The 12,476-nt window shown below is 34.3% G+C and overlaps 1 protein-coding gene across 4 annotated transcripts in view; it reads right to left on the reverse strand.

The window, feature by feature from the left end:
• Positions 1 to 12,476, reverse strand: part of LOC145269118 (SANT and BTB domain regulator of class switch recombination-like) — a 126,046-nt gene that overhangs the window by 37,377 nt on the left and 76,193 nt on the right. For all 4 annotated transcript variants that reach the window (XM_080124714.1, XM_080124713.1, XM_080124712.1 and 1 more), the window contains exons 10-13: positions 12,209 to 12,292; positions 9,258 to 9,323; positions 5,194 to 5,515; positions 3,266 to 3,420 (exon numbers count right to left, since the gene is read on the reverse strand). In XM_080124714.1, coding sequence (XP_079980840.1) covers positions 3,266 to 3,420; positions 5,194 to 5,515; positions 9,258 to 9,323; positions 12,209 to 12,292 — 627 coding nt within the window. The remainder of the gene's footprint in view (positions 1 to 3,265; positions 3,421 to 5,193; positions 5,516 to 9,257; positions 9,324 to 12,208; positions 12,293 to 12,476) is intronic.

The following is a 12,476-nucleotide window of genomic DNA, read 5'->3' on the forward strand; positions in this document are numbered from 1 at the left end:
CTCATCTACAAAATATATAAAAGTTTGAATCCCGTAAAATAAGAATTTGGTCGACCAAGGGAGGTAACTCTGAATTTATTAGAGTTACCTCCCGTTGTCAACTAAATGTGAAAATAACAACTAAGATGAGAATAGTAGTCTGAATAAATCAGATAATACAAATCTTCATCTACAAAATATATAAAAGTTTGAATCCCGTAAAATAAGAATTTGGTCGACCAAGGGAGGTAACTCTGAATTTATTAGAGTTACCTCCCTTTGCCAACTAAATGTGAAAATAACAACTAAGATGAGAATAGTAGTCTGAATAAATCAGATAATACAAATCCTCATCTACAAAATATATAAAAGTTTGAATCCCGTAAAATAAGAATTTGGTCGACCAAGGGAGGTAACTCTGAATTTATTAGAGTTACCTCCCGTTGTCAACTAAATGTGAAAATAACAACTAAGATGAGAATAGTAGTCTGAATAAATCAGATAATACAAATCTTCATCTACAAAATATATAAAAGTTTGAATCCCGTAAAATAAGAATTTGGTCGACCAAGGGAGGTAACTCTGAATTTATTAGAGTTACCTCCCTTTGCCAACTAAATGTGAAAATAACAACTAAGATGAGAATAGTAGTCTGAATAAATCAGATAATACAAATCCTCATCTACAAAATATATAAAAGTTTGAATCCCGTAAAATAAGAATTTGGTCGACCAAGGGAGGTAACTCTGAATTTATTAGAGTTACCTCCCGTTGTCAACTAAACGTGAAAATAACAACTAAGATGAGAATAGTAGTCTGAATAAATCAGATAATACAAATCCTCATCTACAAAATATATAAAAGTTTGAATCCCGTAAAATAAGAATTTGGTCGACCAAGGGAGGTAACTCTGAATTTATTAGAGTTACCTCCCGTTGTCAACTAAATGTGAAAATAACAACTAAGATGAGAATAGTAGTCTGAATAAATCAGATAATACAAATCTTCATCTACAAAATATATAAAAGTTTGAATCCCGTAAAATAAGAATTTGGTCGACCAAGGGAGGTAACTCTGAATTTATTAGAGTTACCTCCCTTTGCCAACTAAATGTGAAAATAACAACTAAGATGAGAATAGTAGTCTGAATAAATCAGATAATACAAATCCTCATCTACAAAATATATAAAAGTTTGAATCCCGTAAAATAAGAATTTGGTCGACCAAGGGAGGTAACTCTGAATTTATTAGAGTTACCTCCCGTTGTCAACTAAATGTGAAAATAACAACTAAGATTGACGCAGATTAAAAAAAAAAAGAATAAAGTGTTTTTATTTACTCTTCATCGTTCAGAAAAGATACTGACATTTAAATTTTTGTTTGAATCTAAAAGTGATCCTTTCTGGAGGAGCTGAATCGACATCAGATTCACTTTTCCTCACTTGAAGAGGAACAACTACATAAGTATATATATATATATATATATATATATATATATATATATATATATATATATATATAAAGTGAAATCGTCAGTGTGTGTGTGTGTCTGTGTGTGTACATTTTCCTACCAAACTACTCTCTCAATTTTCGGTCTACAAACTCGTGATTTAACATAAAGGAGCATTGAGATTTGGGAAAATCTTTTTAATTGGTTTTCGGACAGAAGTTTGGCTTCAAAGGGGTCAAAGCTCAACGATTTGACCTCTGAAAACTCTACCAAACTCCTCGGTCAATTTTAGGTCTAAACACTTGAAATTTTAGATGTAGGTTACTTGGACATGAGTCAAACATTTTAATATACATATATACATATGCACATAAAGTTATGAACAATACATAGGGCCTGAGCAGAAACGGGCTGTTATTTGTTTTTGTTTTTGCAATACTTATTTGAATGAATTATACGAAAGTGCATTTTTACCTAAATGCAAGTTGGGAATACTTTTCCTTGTAACCAATTTGGTAACTCCAAATGGGGAGTAGCATATGTATTATTTTTAAAATATTATTAATCACTGACATGTATTTAATTGTCTACGACTCATCAGAGTGGCTGAATCTAGCGAGATTTGAAATCGGGACCTCGTGGAACGAAGCGTATATCTCTACCATTAGGCTATCTCGCAAGACTGCTGGAATATATATATATATATATATATATAAGTAGGTTGTAGTTTGCTTGAAGCATTGTTGAAGAAAATTATAAGGTAAAATTAAAAGCCAAGAACAATGCGAGATTTTTTTTTTTTATATAGAGTAAAATTAAATGCAAACAAAAGAAATAAAGTTCTTTTTTTTGTTGTTTGTTTTTTCTTTTTCACACAAATTTTAACTCTAAACAACAGTAATTTTTTTTTCTGTTGTTCTTGGCTTTTAATTTTACCTTATAATATATATATATATATATATATATATATATATATATATATAATTATGTCAGCCTCTTTAAGAACTCGATTTTTATCATTTTTATTATCGAGCACTCTAAGTTGAAATTAAAGTCAATCAATTAGGTTCGCATGCTGTCAGAATCATCAGATCACTCTAGCCGACTAGACATTTATATAAATGTATATTTCAACTGTATTTCTCGTGGATAACGTTGGCTGTGTCGGTTTGTTCCTAGCTAATGGAGTCAGAGATGACTTTGTGGCCGGGTTTGAATCTCCTGACCGGCTATAATTGTAACTCCCTGCACTGATGATTCCCGAAAGGATGAAACACTCGTGTTTGCAGGTATTTAAATTATTATAACAATGATTATCTATCTATATATCTATAAAAGTGAACGTGTCTGTGTGTCTGTATACATTTCCCTATGCAATAACTGTCAATTTTCATTCTACAGACTCGAGATTTGATATACAGGGTACTGAGATTTGGGAAAATCTTTGTAATCCGTTTTCAGCCAGAAATTTGGCTGTTAAGGGGTCAAAGTTCAACGATTTGACCTTTGAGAACTCTACCAAACTCCTCCGCCAATTTTGAGTCTAAACACTTGAAATTTTAGATATAGGTTCCTTGGACATGGATCTAACTTAATAACTTGATTTGAGCATAAAACAATAAATGTTAAGGGGTCATAATAGGCGTCAAAGTTAAAAAAATTTTTTTTTTTTTTGCTTAGCAGACACCTCCAAACACCCGGGCAACGCCGGGCTGAAATGCTAGTATATATAAATTTGTGAAAGTGCGAAAATATATAAAAGTTTGATTCCTATAAAATAAATATTTGCAAAACATGTTCTTTGACGCAGAAAAAAAAACCAGTGTTTTTACTTACTCTTCGGGAATCTCTTCCCTTTCATAAGGAACGCACACAATCTCTCGATGAGACAATAAGTCATTGTATATTTGGTCCAGAGTTACCGCGGATGAACTCGGCATGCTTTCTGATCCACCCAAAAGATTCACAATATGATCCCGGACTCTGCAACCCTGCAAGATATTATTAGAAAAGATGACGGATTGGAGATGCGCCACTGTCCAACTCATGCTCTCTACCAATCCAATTTATGACAACAGGACCATTGCCAGCACCCTTAAAATGCATTGCTGGATTGCCATGAATAACCGGGTGATGTTATTTATTTGCTTTCCACGAGAGTAAATTAGACACAATGTCTTTTTTTAATGTGGGGAGAGGAGGCGGGGAACCAGCTCCCCCCACCCTGGTAGGGTCGAAATTGTCATGTATGAAGGGTTTCCTCTACATTGACCAAACACTGATTGCTTCAAAAGCAATGAAAGTTGCCCCACTTTCATTGCAGCATCTGCAGAACTGATACTACACTTTGATCTTTGATCCCGGGCCAAGAAGGCCAGGGTTTATTTATTTGCTTCCCCACTGAGCAAATTAGGCACAAGGCCGTTTTTTAATGTGGAGAGAGAGGGAGGGGGGGAGGGAAAAGGGGACCAGCTCCCGAGAGGTGGGAAATGGGAGCTGGATAGTAACTGTTGGTATGAAGGGTTGGAACAGATTGTATTTATTTGCTCCCCCACCGAGCAAATTAGGCACAAGGCCAATTTTTAATGTGAGGAGTGAAGGGAGGGGGAAGGGAAAAAAGGGACCAGCTCCCGAGAGGAGGGAAATGGGAGCTGGTTAAAGGTCAAGCATGTGGGGTTGCCCCCACATCTGGTCTTTGCTAGTCATAGCTAGTCCTAGCTAGTCATAGCTTGCAGTATCTGCCGGAACAGATACTATACTTTGATCTTGTCGCCCGAGACCACAGAGGGCTGGGGGGGCAGATGAGGGTGTACCCAGGGTGATAAAAACAAAGTTTCCGGCCACAGTTATAGTTTTTGGTGTGGTTTCAAGTGAGGGCCACATCATGCCACCTCACATGACAACAGGACCATTGCCAGGACCATTGCCAGCACCCTCAAAAGGCAAATCCGGATGGTTCAACACTTGAGGACGCAGCTCAATGCATTGGACAACTTTATGGAGGTGGTGGAGCGGAAGCCTAAGACCGAGGACACCACCAGGAAGACCCGGACAATTTTATCATTTCACCGATTTGACGGAATTTAAATTCTCTTCTTTTCTTTGCATTATAGATTTTTTTGGCGTTCGAATCATTAACAGCAGCAACAGTTGAGAAAGTATCGCTAAACATAAATTCATTTTCAAAAAATCGTTTTCTTTGTTTAAATTGAATTAAACCGCGGGACTGTGATCTCTCTCTCTCTCTCTCTCTCTCTCTCTCTCTCTCTCTCTCTCTCTCTCTCTTTCTCTTTTTTTCTTCTATTCCCTTTTTCTCTTTCTTTCTTTTTTCTCTTTCTTTTTCTCTTTTTTCTTCTATTCCCTTTTTTCTCTTTCTTTCTGTCTCTCTTTCTTTCTTTCTCTCTTTCTTTTTCACTTTCTTTCTCTCTCTCTTTATCTCTTTCTCTTTTTTCTTTCTCTTTCTTTCTCTCGTTTTCTCTTTTTTCCTTCCATTCCCCCTTTTCTCTCTCTCTCTCTCTCATTTTCTAAATACAAAAAAAAAAAAATTGGTTACTTTGTCTAAACTTGGATTAAACCTCGGCATTTTCTCTCTCTCTCTCTCTCTCTCTCTCTCTCTCTCTCTCTCTCTCTCTCTCTATCTCTCTTTCACTCTCTATTTTCTCTTTCTTTCTTTGTCTTTCTCTCTCTCTCTCTTTCTCTTTCCATTTTTTTCTCCCCTCCCCCCGCTTCTCTCTCATTTTCTAAACAAAAAGAAAATTGGTTACTTTGTCTAAACTTGTCGGATTAAACCTCGGCACTTTCTTATGACAGCAGGGGTAGATACCAACAGGGTCTGACGGATCATCCCTGCTGGAGTCATTGAAGCGTGGCTTCTCAGGGTGATAGTCACAATGGCCGAGATGGTAGCACGGGAATCGTTTTTCACACCTCATGCACATCAGGTAGTTGACAGTGCCCCATATCCGCCAGTACACATTTCGCCAGGTGCAAAGCTGCGACTTCAGTTGGAGAATGTCATCGTTTATATCGAACGTCGTGTCAGGGACATGGTAGTAGATGATGTGTCCGTGTTTGTTGACCGATAACCTAAAAATAAAAGAACATTAAAGTTTGTAAATGAAAAAAAATTTTTTAATTTATGTGCAGAGTTTGAACCTACAGACCATGTCATACAAAAAAAAGTTTGTAGTTAATGAAAAAAATTTTTTTTTAATTTATGTGCGGAGTTTGAACCTACAGACCATTTCATACAAAAAAATAACATGCTATCAACTTACCCAGAGTAGAATTTTCACAGCCTGTTGTTCTATTATTGTTGCTAAGTGACGACATGGAAAACATGGCTTTACCGATGATAGATGAATTAAAATAATTTCCTCTGGGGAGATAATAGATTGGTTTCAGAAAACTCAAAAAAAAAGCAAAAAAAACCCATTATGTTTAATATTGACTCTTATTACCCATCAAAAACTCCTGATCTATTCTATAAATTAACAGAAAATGAAACAGAAGTAACTAAACTAGAATGATAAAACCAGCAAAGAAAACCTTAATTAGATATAATGATGAATTATGGACAAGGAAAAATAGAGAGAAATACTTTGATATTATGATGGATCACCAGACTCAGCCCAGGTAACTGATCTGGTAGGTTGAATGTGATAAATGAAAAAGTATCAGGTTTAACTGGGGGGTGGTCTATATAGGGATGATGCATTGTTTTCTAGTTAATTCAAATGAAATTAAATTATGTTTTAATGAACATAATTTAGAAATAACTATAGACAACTATTGTAAGATGGTGAACTTTTTAGATGTAACTCTAAATCTTACGAAGCATATTATAAACCAAATCAAACATTACTCTGTATAGATTACATTGTAAATCAAATCATCTCAAGTGTATGAAAAAAGCTTTTATCTCCAGATTATCAAAAAGAATATTTGGGCTATCTCAAAATGAAAATTTATTTGACAAAAAGCCCTAATTAGATCAGTATACCATGAGAAAATCAAATACATATAGAAGGTAAATGATAAAAATAGCAGAACAAATCACATACAACAATGAAAGGAAGAGGAAATGCAAAGAATGAAAACAGATATAAAAATAAGAATAAAAAGAATGAAATCAAGAATAATGTGATAAAAATAAGAAGAAATAACTCTGGTTTAATCCGCCTTTCAGTGAACACGTTCAAAATAACACACCTAAGAAATCTTACAAAATAATTGATAAAAACTTTCCACCAGAGAATAGATTAAGTAAAATAATTAAAAAGAACATAGTTAAACGTTCATTCTCGATCACTGCCAATCTTGGCAACACTATAATAAATAAAATTATCAAAATATTAATAAATAAAGTATGAATAAGTAAAATAAACAAAAGGTGAAACAAATTTGGAGAGAAAATGTAACTGTAGAATAGCAAATGAATGTCCATTGGTGGGCAATTGGCTAATTTCAGTAATCATGTACAAATGTGAAGTTAAGGTGGAAGAGGTTATACCTGGAGATGGAGGGTGGAATGTTCGTTTAAGGACAGATTAGGAAACGACGTTGCATATTTTATAATCAGACCAGAGAACGAAGCTAATATGGATTGGAATAATAATGAAGGTGAGAATAAAACAAAAATAATTATCTATTAAATAAAAGCGAAAATGTGTGCTTGTGTGAGCACTTTTTTTGTATGTCAGCAAAGGCTTTTTCCGGGGGGTGGGGAATCGAGGGGGAGTCACCACATCTTAGAACTTTTTATATACTCCCTAGATTATAATATCTATAATTTACAAAAGGCGGTCGTGTCTAACTTTTATTTGAGCGACTTTTACATGCTATTTTCGTAATTTGTAAATGTAGGGGGAAACCCTTCAATTACTATTTATTTGGATACTGCCAGAGTCCCCTCTTTTGGGGGGCCCCTTTTTTGGGGGAGCTGGTTTTCCCCCCATATTAAAAACGACTTCATGGTTTCCTTTTCTTTTTTTGAAGGTTTTGGTCTAATATGTTCCAAAAGTTTTCAATTGGGTTCATATTTGGGAAGTGACTTGGCCATGGAAGTTTATTATTCCCATTTTGGCTCAACCAATGCTGTGTCGCCCTAGGAGAATGACAAGGAAGTTAACTTGGTTCATTTTACCATTTGAGAATATTGGTAGGAGTCCTTCATGTAATATTGAAACATATTTAACAGAATTGATGTTTTCTTTGCACTCTTCAGGTCTGAGTAACCATCACTCCAAATTGTATGCCATGCCATAACCAAAAAACCCTCATGTTTCAGCACAGGCTGCAGTCTTTTAAAGTCATTCCAGGTTAACAGAGAACAAAGAAAATACCAAGTTGAACTTGTACATACATATTGACCTCTGATGAAATGAAGAGCTCCAGGTTGGACTTGTACACACATATTAACCTCTGATAGAACAAAGAGATCTAGGTCGGACTTGTGTGCACATATTGACTTCTGATGAAACAAGAAGATCCAGGTCAGACTTGTACACATATATTGACCTTTTATGGAGCGAGAAGATCCAGGTCGGACTTTTACACACATATTGACCTCTAATGAAACAAACAGATCCAGGTTGAACTTGGACACACTAGGGTTGGATCAAATACTGACTTTTAACAATTGAAATACAAATACAAATACTTTCGTTTAGGTTACCAGAAATACAAATACGAATACTTTAATTCCTAAGTCTAAAAATACAAATACTTTTATTCCTCAATCTCAAAATACAAATAAAAATACAATAACTGATTGAAACAAAAATAAATATAAGTACTTTTTTTTTTCAAAGTAATAAAGAAATCTGAAAATATGCAAAAAAAAAGAAGAAAAAGAAAATAAATATTTCCTTCCAAATTTGACATCTACATTACATTCTATATCATGTCCTCATTGCATTTTATTATCATTAGAGCTCTGAAAGTTTCCTTCTCTCTCTCTCTCTCTCTCTCTCTCTCTCTCTCTCTCTCTCTCTCAAATACAAATACAAAATACTATTTTCCTGGATGCCATAATACAAATACAAATTACTTTTTCTTGTGATGTTAAAATACAAATACAATTACAATTGTATTTGATCCAACCCTAGTACACACATATTAACCTCTGATAGAACAAAGAGATCTAGGCCGGACTTGTGTGCGCATATTGACTTCTGATGAAACAAGAAGATCCAGGTCAGACTTGTACACACATATTGACCTCTGTTGGAACAAAGGAAGAAATTCTCAATAAAAGTAAGAAGTCCGACGAACACAATGACAGAAAGACGGAGAGAGGTGCACAATTGTTACATTGTTAGTTAGTCAACCCCAACCTCACTTGGACTTTTTAGAGTGTTGGATAAAGGAATTTGGAGATCGTTTATTCACACAAATTCCAGGTTAGCAGAGAACAAAGAAAATACTAGGTCAGACTTGTACACACATATTGACCTCTGATAGTACAAAGGAAGAAATTGTCAATAAAAGCAAGAGGTCTAACGAACACAAAGAGAGAGAGAGAGAGAGAGAGAGAGAGAGAGAGAGAGAGAGAGAGCTGCACGAGCGTTACATCATTAGCTTGTCAACCCAACCTCCACCTTTTTGTGTTTTATTGTCGAAACGGCCAGAACAAGCCAGAGTGTATATATCTATTTAGCGGCATAACAACATAAACAGAAAAACTGTTACGATACAACAATACCAGATTGTAATAGTAGGTTTTTATTGCGGGCTTCTGGAACTCCCTTCCTGCTGACTCTTTCCCTTCTCCCTATAACCTTGCTCATTTACAGATTACAACATTAAAAATACTCAAGTTCCTTACCTGCTTGGTAAACATTTCATTCTCCGAGCATATTTCGGAATAAGCAACTTGCTGCAAAACGAGCATCTGAAAATCGGAAAAGTTTTAGATTGGTTTATGAAAATTCTAATTATTTTTTTTGTTGTTTTATGGAAATCACTCCTGACAAAGAATGAAGCCCTTTGACGTAAGGAGCTAAAAAAAAAAATACTACTTCAACATCAAAAACTAGATAAAATAAAGTGTTAGATGGATGAATTCTGATTAAGAATACAGCAATCCTTCCCCCTTGTCAGAAGCATCGCTCATGGAATGTGAGGAGTAAAGAAGAGACCTCCAGTCTGTAGTGGTTTAATAAAAATAACCAGCCACCTCTTTCCCCACTGTACCACGCGCTCAAGATCAGAGAAGGGAGAATCAGAGAGAACATCATTTACAGCCTTTGATGTGTTGCCATAGATGGTTGTGTCATCAGCATAGAAGTCAACGAAAGATTTTAGTATGTGTTTTGGGAGATCATTGATGTAGATCAGGAAGAGAGTTGGACCCAGTATGGACCCCTGAGAGACTCCAGCATTAATACTGTGGGCCTCTGATTTCTGCCCATCAACCACTACTCTTATGAGCCTATCAGAGAGAAATGATTTAATGGTCGAGAAAACATTTCCAGTCATACCGTAGCTGGAAATCTTGTGTAGTAGGCCTTTATGCCAAACCTTATCAAAGGCCTTTGATATGTCGAGAGCAATTGCACAAGAAATGAAGCCTTTGTCGAGAGATTTGCTAATCCTATGAGATATAACCGTTAGCACATCATGCAAAAATAAACAAATGAAGGTAGGGGGACCTAGTTTTGAAAGCCGATTTATCCTTTTTTTTTTTTTTTTTTTTGTAGGTTTCCGATTACTTTTTGATTGTATATAAAAGATTAAGGATTAAACTTAATTTCCCAAAGAAAAATATTTGTATACATAAAAAAAAAAGTTATGAAAAATGTTTTCACGGCGGGCTAACCAATTCAGCTAAATTTTGAAGTTAAATAAATTCATTGTAAAAATCCTTTTAGAGATAAATATTAGTTTTCTGGGTCTATTTCAAAGATAATTAGTGAAGTAAAATCCTAAAATATTGAATTAAATAATAAAAAAAAAACACCTTATTTGCACAAAAAAATAGCTGAATTAGACCCAAAACCGGGTGTATTTGTCGTTCACAAAAGCACAACAAACCATACTTTGGGAAATACGGAATATACGGAGGCCCAAAATCTGAGACAGCCGAAAAGCTGCCCGAGAATGACATCATGTAATTGAAACGAAGGAGAGGTGCTGCCCCCCCCCAGACGTGCATCCGTATATTTCTATTGTAAACGTTTGTATAAATTTTACCATTTTTTAATTTAATTATTTTTTTATGTTCCCGTTTTTAAATTAATTTTTTTTTTATTATTGGCCAATATTATATAAAAATTATGTTACGCCGAAAGTTTCACATTCTTGCGAGCTAGGAAATTATTGCAAGTCTTGCAAGTAAAAATTATGTGAAATCTTTAATTTAAAAAAAAAGTAGAAATATTTTTGCTATTATAATGTTTTTTTGTGTGTGTGTGTGTGTGCGTGTGTGTATGTGAAAATATTAAATAAACAATGCTTAATTCAATGGTAATACTGGTAGTTCGAGAAATTCATTTTTCTCCGAGTTATATCGAATTCATTAATACGGACTTTAGGGGCCTTTTTTGTAATGTTCCTGTAAAAATAATTTTATTTTTTATTGTTACAAATTACGATGCTTTATTAATATAAAAAAAATAAAAATAAAGTTTTGTGTTTCTTATTTACAACTGAAAACCATAACTTTAGTAAAACTATTTTTTGTTTTAAAAAAATAATACGTTTCCACTAAGATTTAAAAAAAAAAAAATAATTCGTTCATTATATTCCGCGATCATTATTTGATAAATACTGAAAATTTCATTAAAATTGATTAATTTTTGGTGAATTTTTAATTATACATTTTGAGCATCGGTATTCATTTTGTCGGTACCTAGTTAAGGTAAATAGATATGCATTTATTATTAGATAGAATTTTTAATTGTGATATCAAAATTATGTATTTTCAAATAAGTTTACGTTATAATAACTTTATATATCATTTTAAAGAACGTTTTTCGCTCTATCTAATCGATTAAATTACAATTGTTTTAAAACAATGGTAAATATTACCTTACGCTACAACAGAACCCTTATCCCCGAGTGGCCTCTTGGCCTTGATAAGTGGTGATGCCTTTGTAAAAAAAAAAAAAAAGAACACGACCACCCTAATTTGGTTCTCTATGGATATTCGCGGTCACTGACAACGAATCTGATAATCAAACCTGTCACAAATTTACCGTTTGGATGGTATGAACCCCTGGACCCTGGGACTATTTTGCACCATTTCACTACCTTTGTTTACGCTACGATCAGTTTCTTACTGAAATGTACATTCGCGCATGCACACGTGTAATCACTTGATGTTTCATAAGGCGCATGAATACACGGCAGACATTTTAAAAAACAAGAAATATTTTTCATAGAATAAAAAGTTTTCATCTCATTTAATAGTAAAAATATTGCTGTCAGTAATTTTTTCACTAGCAGTTTACAAAAACATATTTTCATGTTTTTCGTTCTTTTTTGTGGAGAGGTATTCAATTATAGAACTTGTGTAATTTAACAGTTGCTTTTGCAGCTTAGTTAACCGTTTTTCCATAAGTAACGCTCTGACATTTACCGAATAGGATACCGCTTAACATTTCACAAAAATTCTGTGCTTGCATGGGGCGGGTTGGCGTGAAGGGGCGGGGACGGTTGTGTTGTGCCCCCCCCCCCTGTAACATGTAAACACAAAATTTCTGTTAAATGTTAAACGGTATTCTACTCGGTATATCCGAAAAGAAAATCATCACTATTCATTAAAATCATGCTTACCTAAAAAGTTGGGATGCGTTTTCTAACGAGTCCGTGTTTTGACTGGCGTCAAAAAGTCGTTCTATTTTCTTGGCAAATATTTTACTGCAAAAATAATATATTTTTTTTAATATAATTTTTCACAATAAAGAATTAAATCATGCCAACTAAAAAAGAAGTCTCTTGTCGGCATACATAAAACTTGCAAGAGTTAACAAAAATTTGGCTTTCGAAAGAATGGTGTTGGCAATTTTTTTTATAAATAAAAATGGACACATCCAGAACTTTA

Source organism: Euprymna scolopes, chromosome 45 (genome assembly GCF_053919585.1).
Source record: "Euprymna scolopes isolate OS-2025 chromosome 45, ASM5391958v1, whole genome shotgun sequence".
NCBI lineage: Eukaryota > Metazoa > Mollusca > Cephalopoda > Sepiida > Sepiolidae > Euprymna > Euprymna scolopes.